Here is a 21,474-nt window from a genome sequence, read left to right on the forward strand (position 1 = left end):
AGAAGCCGGGTGTGGTGGTGCATGCCTTTAATCCCAGCACTCAGGAGGCAGAGGTAAGAGGATCGCTGTGAGTTCGAAGCCACCCTGGGACTCCATAGTGAATTCCAGGTCAGCCTGGGCTGGAGTGAGACCCTACCTCGAAAAACCAAAAAAAAAAAAAAAGCGACAGAGAGAGAGAGACATAAGGGCCCAAGGGGGCCTCACAGGCCCTAGCACTAGGCTTGGGGCCAAGACTGTCAAATTACATTCTACCCCCTGGACAAAGACTTCAAAGGTTTGGAAACACTAGGGAGAACACAATTCTTCTTTTCCGAAGGTGTTCTACCACCTCACAACAGGGCTGTGTGGACCTGGCCCTTCCTACCCTACACATTTCCTCAGGATGAGTTCTATTCTTGCCTTACAATAAAAGCTCCTGAAGGAATTCAGAACTCCCACTGGGGCTGGACTGTGAAGACCTTAGTCCTTTGCGTCTAAGCCCAGACCAAAAAAAAAAAAACCCATTCTAAGTAGAGGCCCAGGCTGGAGCAGCAGGCAGATACACAGGAAAGAACAGAGCCTCCCTCCCAACACTCCAAATACCCCAAAGCTGGCTGACGCTCCAGCACCTGCTGCAGGAACTGCTCTTACCTGAAGATGTGGGTAGAGAGTATAGGCTAAAGCACAAGTGGGATCTTATGCTGCTGTGACACATGTGGCATCAAGCTGCCTGCCCCGTCACTTCCTTGCCTTCATATCACCTGTCCCAGAACCAGAGGTGCCTCCTCCAAAATGTAGTCAAACCAGAGTAAAGGGAGTGGAAGCTACCCATTTATAAAATGATACGGCCTACAGTAGTAGGGGGCCAATAGTCAAAGCCAAGGACAGCAGCAGTCTTCTGGGAGGTGAGAAGCAGGGCAGGGGAGAGCTGCACTCCCATGGCTGCTTCTGGTAAACAAGGCTGCCTGCTGGCCCACCACCAAACACATACAGCAACCCTGTGATTACTCCATGCCTTCAGGGTAGGAAGGAAGAAGAGAGGACAACACCCAGAGAAGGGATAACCCCATCCAAAAGTAGCAAGGCTGTTCCCTGAAAGAAAGGGTCCTCACCACACACAGAGCCAAAGCCATGGGCAACACCTACCTGGCACCCCAGGCCCTACTGCTGTTCTTCAACATCTGCAGCTCCCTCCCTCAGGTAGCTTCTCACCACCTTAGGGCTTGCTGCTGAACTCTACTCTGCATCCTCCTGAGGTGAAGATGCCACTCAGGGTAGAATGGACTCACATCATGCCCTCTACTCCTATCCTTTATTTTTTAAAAAATATTTTTCTTTGGAGCTGAGGAGGTTGCTCAGTGGTTAGAGACTGGCAGCCCAGGGTTCAATTCCCCAGTACCCACATAAAGCCAGATGCACAACGTGGTGCATGCATCTGGAGTACACTTGCAGTGACAAGAGGCCCTGGCATGCCCATACTCACTCTCTCCCAAATAATAAAATATTTGTAAAAATTTTCATTTCCGGGGTGGGGGAGAAGGAAGGAAAGAAGGAGGGAAACAAGCACTATGGCTTCTTGCTGCTACAAACACACTCCAGATGTGTGTGTCACTTTGTGCATCTGGCTTTACTTGTGTCCTGAGAATTGAATCTGAGCTGGCAGGCTTTGCAAGCAAGCATCTCTCACTGCTGAGCTATCTCCTTAGCCTTCCCTTTCCTGTTACCAACACAGTTGGGCCTTCTTCTGAGTGAGATACTGTTATAGCCACTGGGAGTTCCCATACCTTCCAACATATTGCTGGCCAGGTGTGATGGAACACACTTGCAATCCCAGCACTAGAGAGGATGAAGCAGGAAGATCTCAAGCTTGAGGCTTGTAGTAAGACTCTGTCTCAAAAAACAAAAACACAATCAAAGGCTGGAGAGATGGCTTAGCAGTTAAGGTGCTTGCCTCCCAAAGCCTAAGGACCCAGGTTCGATACCCCAGGTCCCACATAAGCCAGATGCACATAGTGGCACATCTGGAGTTCATTTGCAGTGGCTAGAGGCCCGGGTGCATCCATTCTCTCTCTCTCCCCTTCTCTCCTTCCCTCTCCCTCTCTCTGTCTCAAATAAATAAATAAATAAAAATAAACCAGAAAAATAAGTAAATAATTAAAAACCCCTGTATTCCACCAAACAGGAGAAAAAAACCCCACCGTTTTCTAATGGAAAAGAGGACTATGCAGGCACACAGAAATAGCATCTCCCATGGCAAGGCTTAAATGGTCAGTGCTGCACCCAATGCTACATTTCAGTACATATTAACATGTTCTGAAGCTCAGCAGGGAAAAGGTGCCAGATGCCCTTCTATCAGCCTGCCATCAGGCCTCTGCCCAAACCAGGGAAATCATTATGACAGACAAATAAAAAACAAAACAAAACAAAACAAACAGAAAACACCCTGAGCTGAGAGCTGTTGCATCTAAGGCTGCCCGAGCTCAAAATTTTGGCACCCTGTCCTTGTCCTAGGTAGAAATGGTTGCACAAACATTGTCCAAACACACACAACCCTACTCTGCCCCTTCTCTTAAGTGCAGAGACTTGATGCTTTTCTCCCCTCCTACCATAGCAAGTACAGGCTACAGGATTAGGCTAAACAAAGAACCTACAAATAGATCTCTGCCCCCACCCCAATACCACTTCTGTAAAAACAGAACACAAACGGGCTGCCAGCCATCCTATCCTTCAAATAAGACTCTCTTTCTTGGAAAAGACCAATCGTCATTTGTGCCTCCAAATCTAGATAGGAACCCCTAAACTGAACTCACGAAACATCTTAGGTGTCTTCTACCACGACCTGGTACCCCGAAAAGCACTGAACCTATAAGTCAGTCAGAACTACGGACAAGTGTGTCCCAGGGTCTAGACGAAGAAACATAGTGAAAGTGGCTTCAGCAAGGAGAAAGACAAAGCCAAGAGCAAAAGAGATAAGGAAAGAGTCTGCAGCCAGAGAACAGAGACCCATATGGACAAACTCAGCTCCAAGACAAAAAACAAATAAAGCTCATGTGCCCAGAGACATGGAGACAACTTAACCAAACAAATAGATATTCAGGGTTTGAGAAGGCAGAGGAAAGCTCTGGTACCACAACAGACAGGCCCACTCTCAAAGCTTCACCGGCTGTTACAGCCTTCTGCTCCTCACCTCCCACCTCCTGAGCAGTTCCAGGGAGCAAGGGCAGCCACTATGATCCAAGTTAGGGTTGGTAGCCCAGGGAAGAGCTCTGTGACCTAAACCATTGGCTGTGACAGCACTAGCTGTTGGAACCAACTGGAGCCTGTGGCAGGAGGGTGGGACAGGGTACACCCAGGGCAGGATCCCAAGAAGAGCTGCTGCCCTCTGTTTTGCCCTCCATGACCAAGGACACCAACCCTAGAGACACACAGGAAGCTCCTAAGTAACCTTCAGGGCACCAGGCTTTCCTCTGGTTAGAAGACGGGGCTGGTAAAGACCTGGGTCGTCTACAGAAGCACATGAGGAATGGTTGGGTCCAAGGCTTTCTGGTTCCTGCAGGTAGGAATGATTGCAGGCCAACTTCTGCCATAAGGCTGCCAGGGGCCTCCAGAGAATCCTCTCACTCTTAATCAGTATCTCCAGACTATTCGCTACAGTACCATGTCTTCTGACCCTTACTTGGCCCTCAGGTCCAATTCCACAAACTGTTTCCTTCCTACCTCCCCTAGCAGTTTTTTGCTTATCAAAATTAACACCACCCTCTATAAACTGGTGGAATGTTAGTCATTCCAAGAAACAGGACCCAGTTATGACACTGAGGGAGCCCTCACCTGTGGAAGTAGGGTAGAAGCCACAGAAGGTAAATGTGAGCTCTACGTATCAGGGCCCCAGGGCTTACTTCACCACTGACTGGCTGAGGCTTATACCACTCACCAGGCCAGGTGATACCCCTGCAGGTGTCCTGGCCTGATTCTGAGACAGAGGAGGGAAGCACATGGACTTTTGTTCCTAGTACTAAACACTCGCCCCCAGTCCCAAAGTAATCTCAGCTGTCCTGCCCCAACCAGTTCTTCAAAATCCCTGAGGATCAGATAACAGGGATGGGACCAGCAGAGGGTAGGCCCTCTAAGGCAAGTAGTACTAGGACTAGAACTGTGGAAGCTACAGTTAGGAGACCTGACTCAAGAGATACTGCTTGTAGGCTAAGACATAAGTCTCATGTGCCGAGGAGGGGAGGGTCAGGAATAGAGCTGTCTTTGCCAGCAGAGAATGGGAAGGGGTAAGTAAGGGTGGGAGGTCTAGGTAGAGGATGGAGGAAGAGCCATAATTTGGAAGCCCTGGCAGGCTCAATGGGAAGAGTAGAAACTGCTAAGAGGGTAAGTCTGGGCAAGGGCAGGATACTTTTGGATTGTGAAAGGCACCCTGGTGGGTACACAAGAGTCCTAATGCCAGGCATATTGGTGCACACTTGTAATTTCCAGCATTTGGGAGGTAGAGGCATAAGGATCAGTTCAAAATCCATCGGACTACATAAGATCCTGGCTCCCTTAAAAAATTCCTGAGCTGGAGGAGGCAGGAAGAGGGGCAGAGGGAAAGAATGCAAGGGGGAATGCTGAAGAGCCAATGCTGGCCTCCAGTACTGAGGCCAGGATGGGCCACGGCCTAGTTCTCAGCAGCTTGGACTTGATTCATACAGCCCGAGCTGGAGCCGTGTTTCCCACTGGGATAGCAGGAGTGGAGTTGTGCAGGGAAAATCCTTTCTGAGTAGCAACATGCATGTGCTAACCTCAGGCTCTCATGAGTGAAGCCTGTCACCTTGATGCTACACACTCCTGCCTATGTCTTGCCATGGGACTCTTGGAGGCAGAAGAGATCTCTGTTCACACATCTCTCCAGCCAGTGCCCTTTTAGGGATCTCAGTGTAGGCCTCAGCCTACCTTCCTTCGATGACAGTGATGACATCATTCATCTGGATATGCAGCTTATCTGGTTCTTCAAAGTCCTGGAGGGCCCGCATGTCGGTGGGTTGAGCCTGGGCACAAAGACAGGTCATTACCCACCCCAGGAAGCCCCCTGCATGTGCCCCCCAGATGCTATAAATAGACCTGCCCCTCACCTCCAGCAGGAAGTCCCGCAGGGCCACAAATGTAGGTCTGTCCTCTGGCTTGTGAGCCCAGCACTGGACCATAACATTGTAGATGTCCTGGGGGCAGTCCTCTGGCCGAGGCAGGCGCTCCCCCTCCTTGTCAATTTTATGTAGGATCTGCCAGCAGGTTGGTCAGAGTTGTAGGCCAGGCAGAACATCCAGCTCTGTAATTCCTACCTTCCATCCAGCCCACCCTACACATGCAGTGGCTGCCCCTGCCATGGGAAAGATTTACTTTGGGGGAAGATGGAACTTAAGTCATGGCCAGGGCTAAGGAAGCTTGTCCTTGCCCTGACCTACTAGAGCAACCCTTCTCTTTGCTCAGTCTTGGAGAGGACAGCCATGTCAACATGGGATACTGGGGATATGGGAGTTCATTAGATGAGAGCCAGTTCCAAGAAGGCCAAGTTGGGAGTCAAGTATGGAATTCTTCCCACCCACCTATGGGGATCACATTCATAGCCCTCTCACCTGGCTGCCATTAAGGCCAATCCAGGGCTCCTGGCCATAGGTGAACATCTCCCACAATGTTACCCCAAACATCCAGGTGTCACTAGCATGGGAGAAGGTCCGTGTCTTCAGGCTCTCAGGGGCACACCTGGGAAGAGGTAAGAGTCAAAGAGAAAGCCTCCTGAGGACTCCCACCTGCAACAGCCCAAAGGACATAAAAATATTCATTTATTTTTGCCCATGAACTAGGCTCAACAGTGGGTCCCAGAGCCACTGGTATGAAGTGCACAGGGAGAGGTAAGACCTCTTTACCATAGAATACATAGCCTTGGAGAAATTATCTATGCTCAGGTGCACCCTTAAGAGCATATGCACCTGGGGTCAGAATAGGAAGGAGAAGTTTCCCAGTCAGGAAGGCAGGGAGAAGACCAGAAGGCTGCAGAAAAGGAATAGAGGATAAGATGTGTCAAACTGTTTTTATCTGGATGGATACACAATTTCTAGAGAATGACAATTTCTAGATTTGGGCAGATTCTGAGATTTGGTCATTCCAGCAGGAAAGAGTGAATGGACAAGGGCCTGGGGAAATGGGTAGAAACAGACTACTTTTACCCAAATAGACCCACTTGCTCTGGGCCTTCCATTTGGGTGAGGGAAGAACTACCAGGGTGACATTAGAAAGGATAGGATCAGGAGCACAGTAACAAGTATGTGCCTTGGTTGGAACCAAAGGATTTCTTGTGCCATCATGCAAGCTTCTAAGTATCAAGGAAAATGGGCAAAATCCAGGATATATGGATTCCCAATGCAGAGTCAATTATTAATAAGGGTGAGCATATATCCAGGTTTATAAGGGATGTTCATGGCCAGAACTCTAGCAAAAATTGGATCAATTCCTAAGCCAAAGACCACATCCCTTTAGCTACCACTGGCACCAGGAGACCATGATGACTTCAGCATAGGATAAGCCCACACAGGAGGACCATGCATCACCATAGTATGCAGGCAAGTAGCACTGGTCAGTCTACAAGGTCCAGTGAAATCTGGTTCTGCCTGCCACTAGCTCTACCTAGAACATGTCTACCATAAACTAGTCTTGCCTGGCTATCCTCCTGATACCTTACAAGCTAAACAGAGTCCTCCGGGAAGCCTTTTAATCCACCCTGCATAGCACACCCTTTTGGGTCCCTAAAACATTTACCCTTGAGCTTTCTCATAACCCCCCCCCCAAGATCCCTAAATGGATATGGGTACATACAGATATAAAAGAAAGGTGTCCCAAACACAGATAAGTAAGGGGGGTCCTGAGAGTCCCAAGTGTTTTGGTGGGTACAGAAGGCACCAGGAGCTTGAGGCCTATGTCTGCTGGGAATGGGAATGGGAATGGGAAGGCTTTGTGAGCCAGCAGTGCCTGCACCTCACCAGGCAAAGGGCACCTTGCGATGTTCCTGCATGACATAGTGGTCATCATTCTGGGGTAGAGCTCGCATCAGTCCAAAGTCCCCAATCTTGACCAGGTCACGAGTAGCCAACAGTAGATTTCGAGCAGCCAGGTCACGGTGAATAAAGCGTTTGGATTCCAAGTAGCCCATACCCTCAGCTACCTGTACAGCATAGCGGCTCAGAGTCCCCAGGAGGAAATGACCTTGGTGCTTACGTAGGCGGTCCAACAATGATCCCAGAGGTGCCAGCTCTGTCACCTGAGGCCATATAGAAGGCAAGAGGAGTAAGTTTATAAGATCCCTGCTTCTTCTGAGACCTTTATGCAGGGTTTCCAACCCCTTTCTGAAGGCTTCTCATAACCTGTCTACAGGGACCACCAGGAGGAGCCCTACAGCCTCCCAGGCCTGTCCATCCAGCCACCTTGGAAACCTGAAACCTAGACTGAAGCGACCCAAAGTTGTTTAAGGCAGAAATCACAAAATTAATTCAATGACTAGCCCATGGGTACAACTCCTTGCCAATAAGCATTAGAAAATCCAGAGATGACATGGTCAGTGCTGTGAGGACCCCTGTAAATCCCTTTTGTCACATCAAATTGAGACCAAAGCCAGGCAGGAGAGGCACATCTACGTCATCCAGTGGACCAGAACTGTAGGCTACTGTCTGTTCCCTCACTCCTACCTGCCCTCTGCACTCACCATCTTCATGGGTGGGGTGAGCACCACACCATAGAGGCGAATGAGGTTTCGGTGGTCAAGTGAATGCATGGCATTGACCTCCCGGATGAAGTCGTCCATGGCCTCTGGCTGGCTCAATACATCAGGCTTCAGGCACTTCACAGCCACACTCACCTGCCCAGAGCAGGATTAGTAGGGATTCGGAATATGCCTCGTCCCCTAACACTGACCTCACCTGTACCTTCTTCCAACTCAGCTCAAAGATACTTGCCTCAGGGTCTGCTCAGTTGGATAGGTAAGCATGTCACCAGTGCCTAGAATTATACACTGTGTCCCTTGCAGGGGGGAAGGCAGCTAGTTGTACCCTGTGGGCCATTAGCTGGAACAGTGATCTTATGGTAAGAGATGAACAGTATGATGACAACACTATCATGCTGCAGTAACAACGGAAGACATGTGTAGAAGGACACTGGTTTAACTATAATGCTAAACACTAATCTACAGTGCTGTAAGTTGCAATAGCAGCCTTTCCTGGAGGAGGGAATGATGCATGGCAAGGGCCTAAAAGAACTTGAGGATGATGGCAATACCCACATATCTTCTAGGCAGTGCTTATGGCAACAAATCACTTAACTGTATCTCTTGTGTGTACGTGTGTGTGTGCGTATTTCATAAGGAAAAAAATTGAATATAATGCCAAGGAAATAAGATATGACTGAAAAGGTATATCCAAAATATGTATCTTAGGATAAAGTATATAGCTTTGTGTGGTGCACTTGCCTAGCATATATAAGAGTGGCTCAACCACCAGGATTGAAGAAGGGAAGGAGGGAGATAGGAAAGGAGGGAAAGAAATACTTTGCCATTGCCTGGTCTACATATCAAGTTCCAAGCCAGTCAAGAGCTACTAGCAAGACCTCATCTTAAAACAAACAAACAATAATTTATATTTCAACTAAATCCAACAAAATACCTGAGGGGGAAGTAAAGGTACAAGTGTAAATCTGTATCTGAACAATGGGATTCTAGTCTTTTTTTTTTTTTTTTTCATTTTCCAAACTTTTATACTAAGCAAAAAACAATGTGCTTAGTTAAACCTGAACATGGACTCCAGAGTGAGTAACTCTGCAACCTGTTCCTGGTAGAATTTGTATCTGGGCAGAGGGGGGAATAGGCCATTACCACACTCAGGGCTCCACCCTCTACAGCCATCCTCAAGCCACAGAGCTCACCGTCTTTCCTGCAGGGGAATCCCACTCGCCCCTGCGCACCACCCCAAAAGAGCCATCTCCTAGCTTCTCCAGGAGGCGCAGGTCCTTCTCCCCGATGAGGCAGGTGAGGCTCTGCAGGGTCCCCTCCCCTGCTGGGCCCCCTGGGGTGGGTGAGGGTTTCCGGAAGGTGCTTTGAGAGTGATGGGGGGGAAGCTCGGTCTCCAGCCGCTTTCCACTGAACACCTGTTGAAAGGCAGCCAGATAAAACCCAGGGCTTACAGCCACTCAGTCCTACCCCACTGGTTGGCCTCAGAGAGCTCCGAGCTTTATGAAACTGCCTGGGAGTAGCCGGTCTGTTAGAGGCTCACACTCTCTAGAGCACATTCCCAACGGTCCTACAATGGACTATGGGGACAGGGACAGGACAAAGCCCTCCAGGTATTACCCATCTTCCCACTTTCTGGATCTGAGTATCCTCCCATCTTCCTAGCCAACACCCTTCCCTTCTTGACTCCTTTGCCCAGCACAAACTCCTGCCCTTACCCCAAAAAGGGAGGGCAGGAGCCTGAGGGGCCCTCCACAAACACCTCCCTAGCCATTTTTAGCCCTGGCCCCTTCTCTGGTTAACCATTTGGCGCTGTCTGTCTCCACCCTCCCCAGGGAGTCGGCTGCCCTTCATCCTGCCTGGGTGAAAGGATAATTTTAGTCTGAGGTTGACCAATGAGTGAGAAAGAGAGTAAGAGAGGGAGGGGAAGGGGAGAGAGAGAGAGAGAGAGAATGTGTGTGTGTGTGTGTGTGTGTAGCAGATGAAGTGATTCCTTGTTGAAGAAGGGCCTGGGAAGACAGCTGGGTTTTTGGAGGGGTGCCTAGAGCAGAGTGCTGAGAAAGAAGAAAGACTGGAGGAGCTCTGAGGTCTATGTTAGAGAGGGAGAGGGGAAAAGGTCAAGGGACAGGAAGAGAGGACTGAGCAGCAGAGTTGGCAATGATAGTCTACTTGGGCGCCTCTACTGGGGCATCCTAAACTCTAGCTTTAGGCTACAGACTCTTCTCACCTCTCTAAAAGCTGACAAAGGTTTATCTATATCTGTATTAGCAAGAGAGCATTGCAAATCTGAGGGTCTGTTTTGGCCTCCCCTTCTTTCCTCCCTGCCAGTAACTGGAATTTCTTACATTTGCAAGCAATGTTCAGCTTTATAAGGCCATTTACAGCCAATGTGTCCAAGAGGGACCATTATGGACCAAGCATTACTAAAGTCTGGTGAGGGGCACTGACCACCCAGAAACCTCTCATGTTGCTCCTCTCTCCTGCCAGCCCCAAACACATGCATCCTTCCTCAAAAACTGGGTAAGAGACGAAGACTGTGTCCCCAGAAAAGGCCACAGGATCCCAAGAGACAGCTCTTTTACCATATTGCAGCCAGAAATTTTCTGCTGCCCAATTATAGTGCAGCTGTTCTGCCCTGCTCATCCTCCCACCCCAGCCCTGAGGCCAAAAGTGGAGAGAGGCCCGAGGTGGCTCACTTCCTCTCTCATTGTTTTCTAGACAATGGGCAAATTTCCACTGAGTCACATCACAGATGCACTACACCACAGACCCAAATTAGGACTTGGTGTGCGGGAGTGGGGTGGGAAGGAAGCTGTTACTAGGGCCAGATGATTAGAGAAAACTACAGACAGGAGGGTAGAGGAGTGGGGAAAACAAAGCTAAGATGTCCAGACAGGCCTCACCACCTCACACTTGACAAACTTGTTAACAAGTCTGTTCCCTCCACACCAAGAGGGCCTGTGAAGCCCTCGCTGTTCACATGTCTGTCTCTGGCAGACAGACACACTTGGCTAGGCAGTTCCACAAGTGCCGTGCTAGATAAGACACTGGAGGAGGGAGGTCTGTGTGAAGTGCGCAGGAACCAGTGGCTAGAGTACACTGACATCAGAAGATTCATTAGACCCCTGCCAGCAGTGTGGGACCCTCTTCCCCACCCCACTCCAAAGGCTCACTCACTCACCTTGCTCATCCATGACTTGCGTTTGCACATGGCCTTCCTCCTCTTCACAGCATCCCACAGCCGCCGCTGGCCTGCAAGGAAGGGATTGTCAGATGACTCACATTCCCCAAAGAGGCTGCTGCCCACCTGGTAGGCTTCTTCAGTTCCACTTAAAGTGGGCCCAACCACGGGATACTGCCCAGCACAAGGACACCAACTAAATTCTAACCAATAAGGAGCTTCATTTGACCAGATACTTTTGCAGTCTACTTTTAGGTGATGGTTTTCAAACTACATGGAGGTTTAATCATCAAAATTGAAAAGTAGTGGTCAGTTACCTGTAGCTTTCCAGAAAAATCAAGATAAGGTAATGTTCAGAATTTTCTCAATTTTAAGGTGTTTTCCCATAATTTTTCTCATTCTACTATCATCAGACATCAAGTATTCAGGTTCCAAATAGCATAAGTTGGGCTACAGAGATGGCTCAGTGGTTAAAGGTGTTTGCTTGCAAAGTCTGACAGCCTGGGTTTGGTTCTTCAGTACCCATGTAAGCCAGATGCACAAAGTGGTCCATGTGTCTGGAGTCTGTCTGCAGTGACAGGAGGCCCTGGTGTGCCTATTCCATTCTTTTCTCTCCCTCTGCTTGCATATAAACAAAACTTTTAAGTAGCAGAAGTTATGTGTCACTTGCTACATTATACCATTCCACTGTTTTAACTTGAATGCACTGATGAGCTTCTAATGTTCTACAGAAAATTATTTCTACATAATAATCAGTAGTTTTGGTTAAGAGAGAATTAAGAGATAAAGTAGATATGTGCTAGCAAATCATCTAAAAGGTTTTTAATCTTCCCTTCTTCCTGTATCTCTTGGCATTGACCCCACTAGTGTTCAGAATGGAACAGAAGAGACTTGCATCTATACTTAGATACTTAGGGGGCTAGAGAGATGGATCAGCAGCTAAAGGTCCTTTCTTGCAAGGCCTGATGACCTGGGTTCGATACTCCAGTACCCGCAAATAGCTAGATGCACAAAGCAGTACATACATTTGGAGTTTGTATGCAGCAGCACCAGGCCCTGGCATACCCATTCTCTCTGTCCCTCTCTCCTCCCCTCCCCCAAACAATTTTTTTTTTAAAGGAAAAAAGAAAGACACGTGGCCTGAGGAGATAGGTCAGCAGTTAAAGGTACTGTTTTTCAAAGTCTGCTGGCCTGTGTTCAATTCTCCAGGACTCACGTAGAGCTGTATGGGCATTTGTCTGCAGTAGTAAGAGAACATGGTGCGCGTGCATGTGTGTGTATGTGTGCGTGTGCACACACACAAAAATAAATAAAATTTTAAAAAGAGAGACTATCAGATCAAACAAAAAGGGCTTCAAAGGGCTAGGCCCGGCAGCACAGGCCTGTAATCCCAGTTACTCAGAAGACAAAGGCTGGTGGATCATGGCCTTCTTTGACAACAGAACAAAATCAAGGCCAACATAGGTATCTTACTGAGATCCTGTCACAAAAACAAAAAGTATAGGGGCTAGGGGAGATCACTTAGTCTGTAAAGTGCTTGTCTTGCAAGCAGAAATACCTGAGTCCAATCCCCAGAACCATGTAAAAGTGGTGGATGCACATGTAACCCTACCACTGGGGAGGCAAAGACTAGAGGACTACTGCACAGCCAGTATGACCTAAATGGCAAGCTCCAGGCCAGTGGGAAACCTGTCTAAAAAAAGTGACTGATGCCGGGGCATGGTGGTGCACGCCTTTAATCCCAGCACTAGAGAGGCAGAGGTGGGAGGATCACCATGAGTTCAAGGCCACCCTGAGACCACATAGTGAATTCCAGGTCAGCCTGGACTACCTTGAAATACTACCTTCAAAAACCAAAAACCAAAAAAAAAAAAGTGACTGATGAATGCTTGGCCTTAAATGAGACATAAACATTATCTTCTCCAGGACTCAGGAAATATAAGAGCTATAGGATAGGCCAGGGCACTGTGGAACTTGATGTCTGGACATGACAAGGCCACTGTGCATTCATGAACTCACAGCAGCTCACAGACCTGCACATGATGGGGTCAGTCATGATTGTTATAGACAGGGGAGGCGCTTGAGAGACCACACCTCTCCCTAATGAGCTAATGACAGTTAAAGGTTGTTGGGAAGAGGGGAATCATTTTCCTCTGAGACTTAGCCACTAGTGATAGACAAAGAGTACAGTGAGACTGAGAGGAATAAGGGAGGGTAATATGTGGTACATATGATCAAAACATAACATGTATGTATGTATGAAAATTGAAAAACAAACCAATAATTTTTCAAAAGGTCTGGAAAGATGGCTTAGCAATTAAGGCACTTTCCTTCAAAGGACCCAGGTTAGATTAACTAGAACCCACATAAGCTAGATGCACAAGGTGGCGCATGTATCTAAGTTCAAGTGAAGTGGCTAGAGGCCCTGGCACACTCACTCATTCTCCCCTCACCCCAGCCTCTCTCTCAAATAAATCAATAAATAATTTTAAAAAGTAAAAGTAAAATTAGCTGGGCATGGTGACACACATCTTTAATCCCAGCACAAGGGAGGCAGAGGTAGGAGGATTGCTATGAGTTTGAGGCCACCTTGAGACTCCATAGTAAACTTCAGGTCAGCCTAAGCTACAGCGAGACCCCTACCTAAAAAAAAAAAAAAAAAAAAAAAAGAGAGAGGGGAGGGGAGGAGAAAAAAAAGATCCTGAAGATGACACCTCTATTATCCTCTGGCCAGCACACACACGAGTTCACACACATATACACAACACACATGAACACTTGCACACCCATACATTAAAAAAAAGATCTCAAATTCTTTTACAACTGCACACTATGCACATTTACAACTTTTACAATTACAAACTATTCCCAGTGTACCCTGTGGGCAATGCGTATTTCTATCCCTTCCATCCCATCTCCAGGACTCTGGGACAGGGGCAGGCAGAGTTCTCAGCTACAAAGATAAAGCCAAAGACAGACAAGGAGGAACTGAAAGATAAGTGAGGCCATGGCCCACCTACCAGGTCGGCCCATGCCAATCTTTTCCAGATCCTCGTTCTTGACATACTCAAAGTGGGACAAGCGAGTAACATTGAGGTCATCACGAAGCCTCAGGAAGTACTGTTGTAGCTGCACCTCAGATAGCAATTCCAGCAGCCATCCTGTACCTTCCTCTGGCTGCATGCTGCTGTTCCCCAGCCTCTGCAGGAAGGGAAGAATGGCTTTATGGATCAAAAGATGAAGGCAGGTAGGCAGGTGGCAGGAGTTCTGCCCTTCAGTGCCCTGAGTTCACCCACATCCTACAGTTGCCAAGAAGTACTCAAAAAGGTCTTGATCCCCAAACAGTTGTACCTACTTCTCTCCATTTATGCCAACAAGAGGGGGAGAATTAGAATTAGGACAGCTTTGACCCCAGAGCAATCATGAATCAGGATCTTACTCCGGTCTATGATCCATATGAGCTGAGATCAACCTCTGAACCTCCCTGCTTTAACAGTTTCTGTGGCGAGGGGGGGGGGGGTCGGGGAGCTAGAGGGATGGCTTAGCACTTACCCACAAAGCCCAAAGAACCTAGGTTCGATTCCCCAGGACCCATATAAGCCACGTGCACAAGGTGGCGCATGTATCTGGAGTTTGTTTGCAGTGGGTGGAGGCCCTGGTGCGCCCATTCTCAGTCTCTGTCTCTTATTCTTTCAAAAAAAAATTTAATTTAAAAAGAAGTTTTCAGGGCTGGAGAGATAGCTTATGAAGCCAACGGACCCAGGTTCGATTGCCTAGTACGTGGGTAAGCCAGACACACAAGGAGGCGTATGCATCTGGAGTTTGTTTGCAGTGGCTAGAGGCCCTGATGCACCCATTCTCCCTGTCTTCCCGGCCCCCTGTGCTTGCAAATAAAATAAAAAATAAAAAAAAGAAGTTTGCAGGGATGATAAGCCCTCTGAAATGTGGATTAAAAAATTATTATCTTAGTAAGAAAGTATACATGCTCTTAGCCGGTAGCCAGGCGTGGTGGCACAAGCTTTCAATTCCAGTACTGGGGATGCAGAGGTAGGAGGATCGCTGTGAGTTTGAGGCCAGCCTGAAACTACATAGTGAATTCCAGGTTAGCCTGGCTTACAGAGAAACCCTACCTTGAAAAACAAAAACAAAAACAAACAAAAAAAATACATGCTCTTACCCCCAAAATTTTAATTAAAAGAGGGATGCAATGTCCCTTGACAGCCATTAACTGATTCCTTAGATCAGACAAACCTCACAGAAAGAGCTAATTAAAGTTTTTCCCAATCACCAGGCCTTTCCTACCACCACACAGGCCACTAATCCAAGTGCCTATATATAGTGCCACAAGTATAAGACAAGGGAGAGAGATGTGTACCTAAATGGGTTTTCCAACATCTCAGTCAATAGGGTACTCACCTCTCATTAACGGTGGTCATGTGGTCTAGTACTATTAAAACTTGTCATTTTTCAGTATTGGGTATCTGAATTCATGTGGAATCTTGTCCTCAAAATGTTTTTGAAAAGGCAGCATATGCACACGAGTAAATATCTAAAAGACACACGCCCTTTTCTATTTTACAGCCCATGTGCCCTTTAAGACTGTTTAGCCCCTATACAAATGTTCACACATTATTACCCATCCTACTCTGCTTCTCATTTTCACTTAGCGTTGTATCTTGTTAACTTCTAAATGTCTACTAGCCTAAGTGTGTGCACAGAGTACAGGCAAGACAAAATACATCTTCAGGCCACAATCAGCCAATGAATGATCTCTCTGGCCTGTATTCTCCTGGGTCCAGAGAAAGAGGCCAGAGGCACAGTCAAAGCTCTCTGGCTAGAGGCCAGGTAACCCCTTCCCCAACCTAGGGAGGCCTCTTCCTCAGCTCTCATCACAAAAAAAAATGCACTAAGAGAAATAAGCACGCACAGCCCAGGCCCAGCATGATCCACCAGCCTCACAGTTCCCAGGGGTCCTGCCAACAGCGCTAGAGCTCAGACTTTCCCAGGCTGCTCATACAAATGGGAAGCAGCCCTTGGTTCAAACTCTAACTTTCTACCAAGAAGACAACCAGGCAGCTGGGCCAGCAGGCACTTTCCAAACTTTAAGCTGTAGCTCTTTATTTGGATGGTTCTCCTAAGGGCTGCATAACCTTTAGGTTGTCATAATGATTGTGAATGGGGTTGGGGAAGATGGGACTAGTGACATTTAGCAGGTGGTAGGGGGATGAGAATGAGCTCTTCTTCAACATATAAGACAGTCTCAACCACTGCCTCAAACCCACACAACTTAGATCACACAGGCAAAAACCTTTACAAACACCGAAGCCTAAACTCAAATTCCTTTTTACATATGAATAAGAAAGAAAAGACTTGTAGTTTGCAAGTGAACTGAATATTTCTGGAACAAAAGTACCGTGTAAATTGAGAAGCTAGACTTTGCTTTATTTAAAACATAGCAAATGGGCCGGGAAGATGGGTCAGTAGTTATAGGCACATGCTTGCGAAGCCAACCCACCTAGGTTTGATTCTCCAGCCAGATGCAAAAAGTGCACATGCATCTGGGATTCATTTGCAGCAACAAGAGGCCCTAGCATGCCATTCTTTTTGTCTGTTGTCTCTCAATCTCTCTCTCACTTCTCACAAATACTTTTATAAAAACGTAACAAAAATCCAGTATTTGGGAAAACATCAGTGAAAATAGCATATACTCTTATGATTTCAAAACTTCCCTCTCCAGGCAGTACTTGCAAATGGTGCCTTCACAGTGGTCTTCCAGCTTCCTTATGTCATCCAATGTTCTGAGAGACTAGTGTTGCAAACTACTTTGATTTATCCACTGTATTATAGTTGGCATTATGTTGATTCCCTACATATAGTTAATGTATTATATTTATATTAATTTATTTGTGAAGGGTAACAATAAAAGTACTATCTAACATTTCAAAACTATACTTAGTTTTGGCCAGTTCTAAAGATTTATCCTTAAAATCATTTGTTTGAAAACAGAGAGTATGGGGATTAAATGCATCCCAGTGCTTTGCAGATAAAGCCCAAAGGTGTTTCACTCCAACTTGGCGTGGCAGAACCAGCCAGCACTTCTACCATCATTGCCTTGTCCCTAGAGCAAAGTAGTCCCACTCCACTAGCTAGGTGGCTGGACTGCTCCTTGCCCATACCAGGACAAGTAGCCTGTAGGTACTTCCTCTCTTCCCACCTGTACAAATCCCAGAATTGCAGGCTCACCATTCCCTACACTCCTCTAGACTCCAAAATAAAGCTCAAAGCAATGTGCTGGATGATCAGGACTTGGGGGGGAGGGGAAGCAAGAGGCCCCTCCCCTGAAGCTGCTTAGAAAGCACAACCTGGCTTGGTCCTCGTTCCTGAAACTCCAGGTAACAAAATCTCTTTGCTCAGCTGGACACTCCCCTCCTTGCTCCCCAACCTAGGAACAGGGAAGCTGGGGGAGTGCGGGGTTGTGGTGGGGGGAAATACTAGGATCCAGGTACAGAGAAAAGTGTCAGACTGCAGTCCTATCTCCACTGCTAAGTCCAGGATGACCTCCCTTCAGACCCCTCCAGCCTCAGGTTCTTTGTGAAACACCAACACTGCTGCCATCATCCCCTAGCTCAAGTCTCCAATTTGCATGTGCCAGGCCCCCAGCAAGATGCAGAGTCTGCATACCTGTATCTGACACATGCACCCACTAGGCCTGACTCCCAGCACACTCTTCAAACACATATATGAACAAGAATAATTGTGACAGCTGGAAAGGAAGAGCACCTCCCATCAGATCCCCGCCCCAGTCAAATCCTCCTGAGAAAAATCCTTCAGCAATCCCCAGCCTGATCTCTGACCCTTAGTAAAGAGCTGGTGCTTAGCCTAAGGAACTGGCCATGTCCCCAGCCAGTCCAATTCCCGCCCCCAGCCCTCCACTCACTGTGTACAGATGTCGCCGCAGTCTGGCCAAGAGAGGGAAGGAGAGTTCAAGGCCAGGGAACTGATGAGCTGCTGGTATGGCCATGGAACCAAACCCTGAGCAATTCAACTGGGATAAAGCCTAGAAGAAAGTGGGCAGGCAAGACCTCAGCTTCTAAGTTTTATGCCGAGCCCATAAGCGAAGTTTGCCAGAGTGGCTGTCCCAGAAATCTCCCAAATTCCACACAGGAGTAGAAAATGTGTAGAAGAATGAAATGGGGCCTTTGCTCTACTACTAGACCCACTGAATTTCCACAGCTGGCTGCAGCCTGGGTCCTTTCTGTCTTCTCTTCAGTGTAGTGATCACAGCTTCAATTCTACTCCTGGGCTCCCCCACCAGACTGCTTGCCTGCCTGCCTGCCTGCCTGCCTGCCTGCCTGCCTGCCTGCCCTCCTTCCTTCCTCCCTCCCTCCCTCCCTCCTTCCCTCCCTCCCTCCCCAGCTGAGCAGCTCTGACACTGGCTGAAAAAGGACCTTTCTGAATCACTGCCAAGAGTACAGCAGGAATGGAGGGAACTCTTCCTCCTAACCACCAGCTCTGCGCACCCACCCCCACCCTCATACACAAGGTCTCTGTCTCTGGCTTCCATTGCAGCTTGCAGACAATCCCAGGATTTCAGTGTGGAAGCTGTGAATCAAACAGCACACACGAAACAGGGCTAAAGGCTCCCATAAGGGCTTGTCTAGGGCTTTGGAAAGTAGACTATAACATGAACTGGGGGCATGGATCTGGATTTTACAGATGGACCCTTCAGAGGCCTTCCCCCATACTAAGTCAGTCTTGGCTGGGTGTCTTCTGGCTCAGACCCTAAAGTGGCCCTGTGACTTTGTGCCCAAAGGAAATGGGAGGCATCTGGCCTGCCAGAATGGAGTAGTCCAGCCAAGATCTGGGGGGAGGCTCCACCCCTCCCGTGGGATTGCCTGTGTACTGCCCATCACATCTAAGGTACCTCCTTCCCAGATTAGCTGGTAAAGGTCCAAAACTTACTCAAAATAAACAAATGTGCCCCAAGACCTCTGCTAGGATGTCCCTACCCCAAAGCTGTAGGATCTTGGACTGCAATTTGTCTCATATATAGCACTCTACACAGACAAGAAACACTCCATCAAGTCCCAGTAGCCCCCTCATGTTCCTAGAGCTGACAAATGGTACCTCTGCTCCTCTTCAAGGGTGCCAGCTGCTCTTACACCCCCTCACTACAGTCCCGAGTCACACCTGATAGCTGCAGAAGTCCTTCTTTGCTTCCCAGCTCCCCTGGCCATGCCTAAGAAGCCCTTATGGCTTGTACACCGTTCCCTTGTTTCTATCCTGCTGGCCATCCTCTCAGGAAACCCTAGCTGGCTCATGGGGGAGAAGCAGCTGAGGCTCAGAATTTGGGGGAATCAGCATTCCAGATTATCTAACCAAGTTCTTTTCCAGTGTTTGAACTCCTAGTCAAAAAGGTCAGTTATTTTATATTTTGATGGCATTGGGGGGTGGAGCAAGTCTAGCATCAGTCCCACTGCCATCATTTATCACAAAAAGCTTGTAGAGGCAGCCAGGTGCAGATTCCTTTCAGTCTCAGCAAATAACCCCTATAAAGGCTGAGGTCAAAGCTAATAGTCAAGGGAAGGTCAGGTCGAAGTTACATGGATGCTGTCTTTTGTCCATAGACTGGCTGACCAACCCTTATGTCTCAGGATACAGGATATAGCCTATTCCTCATCAGGCACTGCTTGAGGCAGACCCAGGAATCTAGGATTAGGGGGTCACTTAAGCAAGGTGATTCACTCCACTGTACAAGGCTGTACAGAATGGTCAGATTAGGAACTCAAGCTATGGGCTGGAGAGATGGCTCAGCAGTAAGGCACTTGCCTGAAAAGCCTTAATAACCAGAGTTCAATTCTCCAGTACCCACGTAAAGCCAGATGTACAAAGTGGCACACACAACTGGAGTTCATCTGCAGTGGCTGGAGGCCCTGTCATGCCCATTCTCTCTGCCTCTCTCTGTTTGTAAATAAAATAAAAATATTTTTAAAAATGACTAGGGCTGGAGAGATGGCTTAGTGGTTAAGCACTTGCCTGTGAAGCCTAAGGACCCTGGTTCGATTCCCCAGTACCCACATAAGCCAGATGCACAAGGTGGTGCATTCATCTGGAGTTTGTCTGCAGTGGCTTGGAGGCCTGATGTGCCCATTTTCACTCTCTGCCTCTTTCTCTCTCTCACTCTCAAATAAATTAAAAAAATTAAAAATTTAAAAAACAAACTAGTTTGGCATGGTGGCACATACTTTTAATCCCAACACTTAGAAGGCTGAGGTAGGAGGATCACCATGAAGCCACCTTGAGACTACATAGTGAATTCCAGATCAGCCTGAGCTCAAGCGAGACCTTACCTAAAAAAAAAAAAAAACCTCAAGCTACCAGAAACACATGCCTGACCCTTTCCTTGGAAATATAGTAAGAATAAAGGCCTCACAGCTTACCCAGAAATCCAACTATTGGGAGGGCTAAAGAGAAGCAACATATATTGAACCCCTTTCTCACCGTCCTGGAAAACAGCCCTGACCTTTAAGCCTCAAAAATCGCCAGCTCAGTCCCCTTTTCCTGTCAGCTACTGCCCTCTGCTGGCTAGGATGCAAAGTGCTTGATCTCTAAGAAAATGGCTCTATAAATATAATGACCTTCTTTTCCAAGGCGCAGAGGGCCATTTGGCTTGATATGCATAATTCAACAGTCCAGTAAATGGGAATGCCCAAGACACATAGACTTACTTCTCATTAAAGAGTGAACCCATTAAATACCAGTCACATTTCTAGGCTCCTAGGAGGCATTGCAGAAAGCCAAAAAGAGCAGCTTATTTGGGCCCCAGAGGACCTATTGAGGCAGATACTAGCATCTATAACTATAACTCGCCACCACCAACACCCTCTGCCACAACTCTCTCACATTCTTTCACATGTTCATGTTTATATATATATATATATACACACATACATATATATATATATATATATATATTTTTTTTTTTTCATTCTCATGTATCCATTCTCTGTCTCTCCTCAGCCTCCTTGCCCCTGGCATCTGTGGTGGTCCCAAAGGAGCACAGGCTCCCCTCACTCCTAGGAGTGATGGGGCTCACCAGCAGATGAGAGGCTTGAGCCCAGGGTAACTATCTATCCCACAGCTATTCCCATTACCTGCAGTCGCTCCTCACCCCCAGCCAAGCGCTGGTAAGCAGATCTCTCCCCCATGGAGTCCAAATTCTTAGGGCTGGGACAAGGAAGGAAGGAGAGAGGGAAGCAGTGACTGTGGTGACAGCCCCCGACCCTCCTGTGGCACTGGTGGCAGCGTCATTGCCCTGCGGGGTTGGGGAGGCATCTTCCAGGATGGGAGAGTCTGCTGATTCGCCTCTGCTGGGGAGGCTCCAGTCCCCAGCACCTGCAGCAGCACCACACACAACACAGGTCCACAAAGGCTAACCACCACAGCTTCTGTTCCTGTGGTGTCTGCAGGCGTCCCCTCCCCCAACCTCACCTCCAGCTTCCATACAGAAATATAGAGCTATCTGGAACCAGCTAATGAGGGAGCGAGCGGTGCCAGCCTGACC

General features: G+C 47.9%; 1 protein-coding gene across 15 annotated transcripts in view; it reads right to left on the reverse strand.

Moving 5' to 3' along the window:
* Tnk2 (tyrosine kinase non receptor 2) overlaps positions 1-21,474 on the reverse strand; it is a 51,433-nt gene that overhangs the window by 8,182 nt on the left and 21,777 nt on the right. For 5 of the 15 annotated variants that reach the window (XM_045151856.1, XM_045151854.1, XM_045151855.1 and 2 more), the window contains 8 exons: positions 13,931-14,111; positions 10,911-10,981; positions 8,926-9,147; positions 7,715-7,867; positions 6,996-7,273; positions 5,595-5,721; positions 5,094-5,240; positions 4,915-5,009 (listed from right to left, as the gene is read on the reverse strand). In XM_045151856.1, the coding sequence (XP_045007791.1) occupies positions 4,915-5,009; positions 5,094-5,240; positions 5,595-5,721; positions 6,996-7,273; positions 7,715-7,867; positions 8,926-9,147; positions 10,911-10,981; positions 13,931-14,093 (1,256 nt within the window). In that variant the 5' untranslated portion in view covers positions 14,094-14,111. Of the gene's footprint in view, positions 1-4,914; positions 5,010-5,093; positions 5,241-5,594; positions 5,722-6,995; positions 7,274-7,714; positions 7,868-8,925; positions 9,148-10,910; positions 10,982-13,930; positions 14,112-17,847; positions 17,968-21,474 lie in introns of those variants that run through there. The other 10 variants (XM_045151848.1, XM_045151851.1, XM_012951109.2 and 7 more) reach the window with 5 other exon arrangements.

This window comes from Jaculus jaculus, chromosome 6, assembly GCF_020740685.1.
Source record: "Jaculus jaculus isolate mJacJac1 chromosome 6, mJacJac1.mat.Y.cur, whole genome shotgun sequence".
Lineage (NCBI taxonomy): Eukaryota > Metazoa > Chordata > Mammalia > Rodentia > Dipodidae > Jaculus > Jaculus jaculus.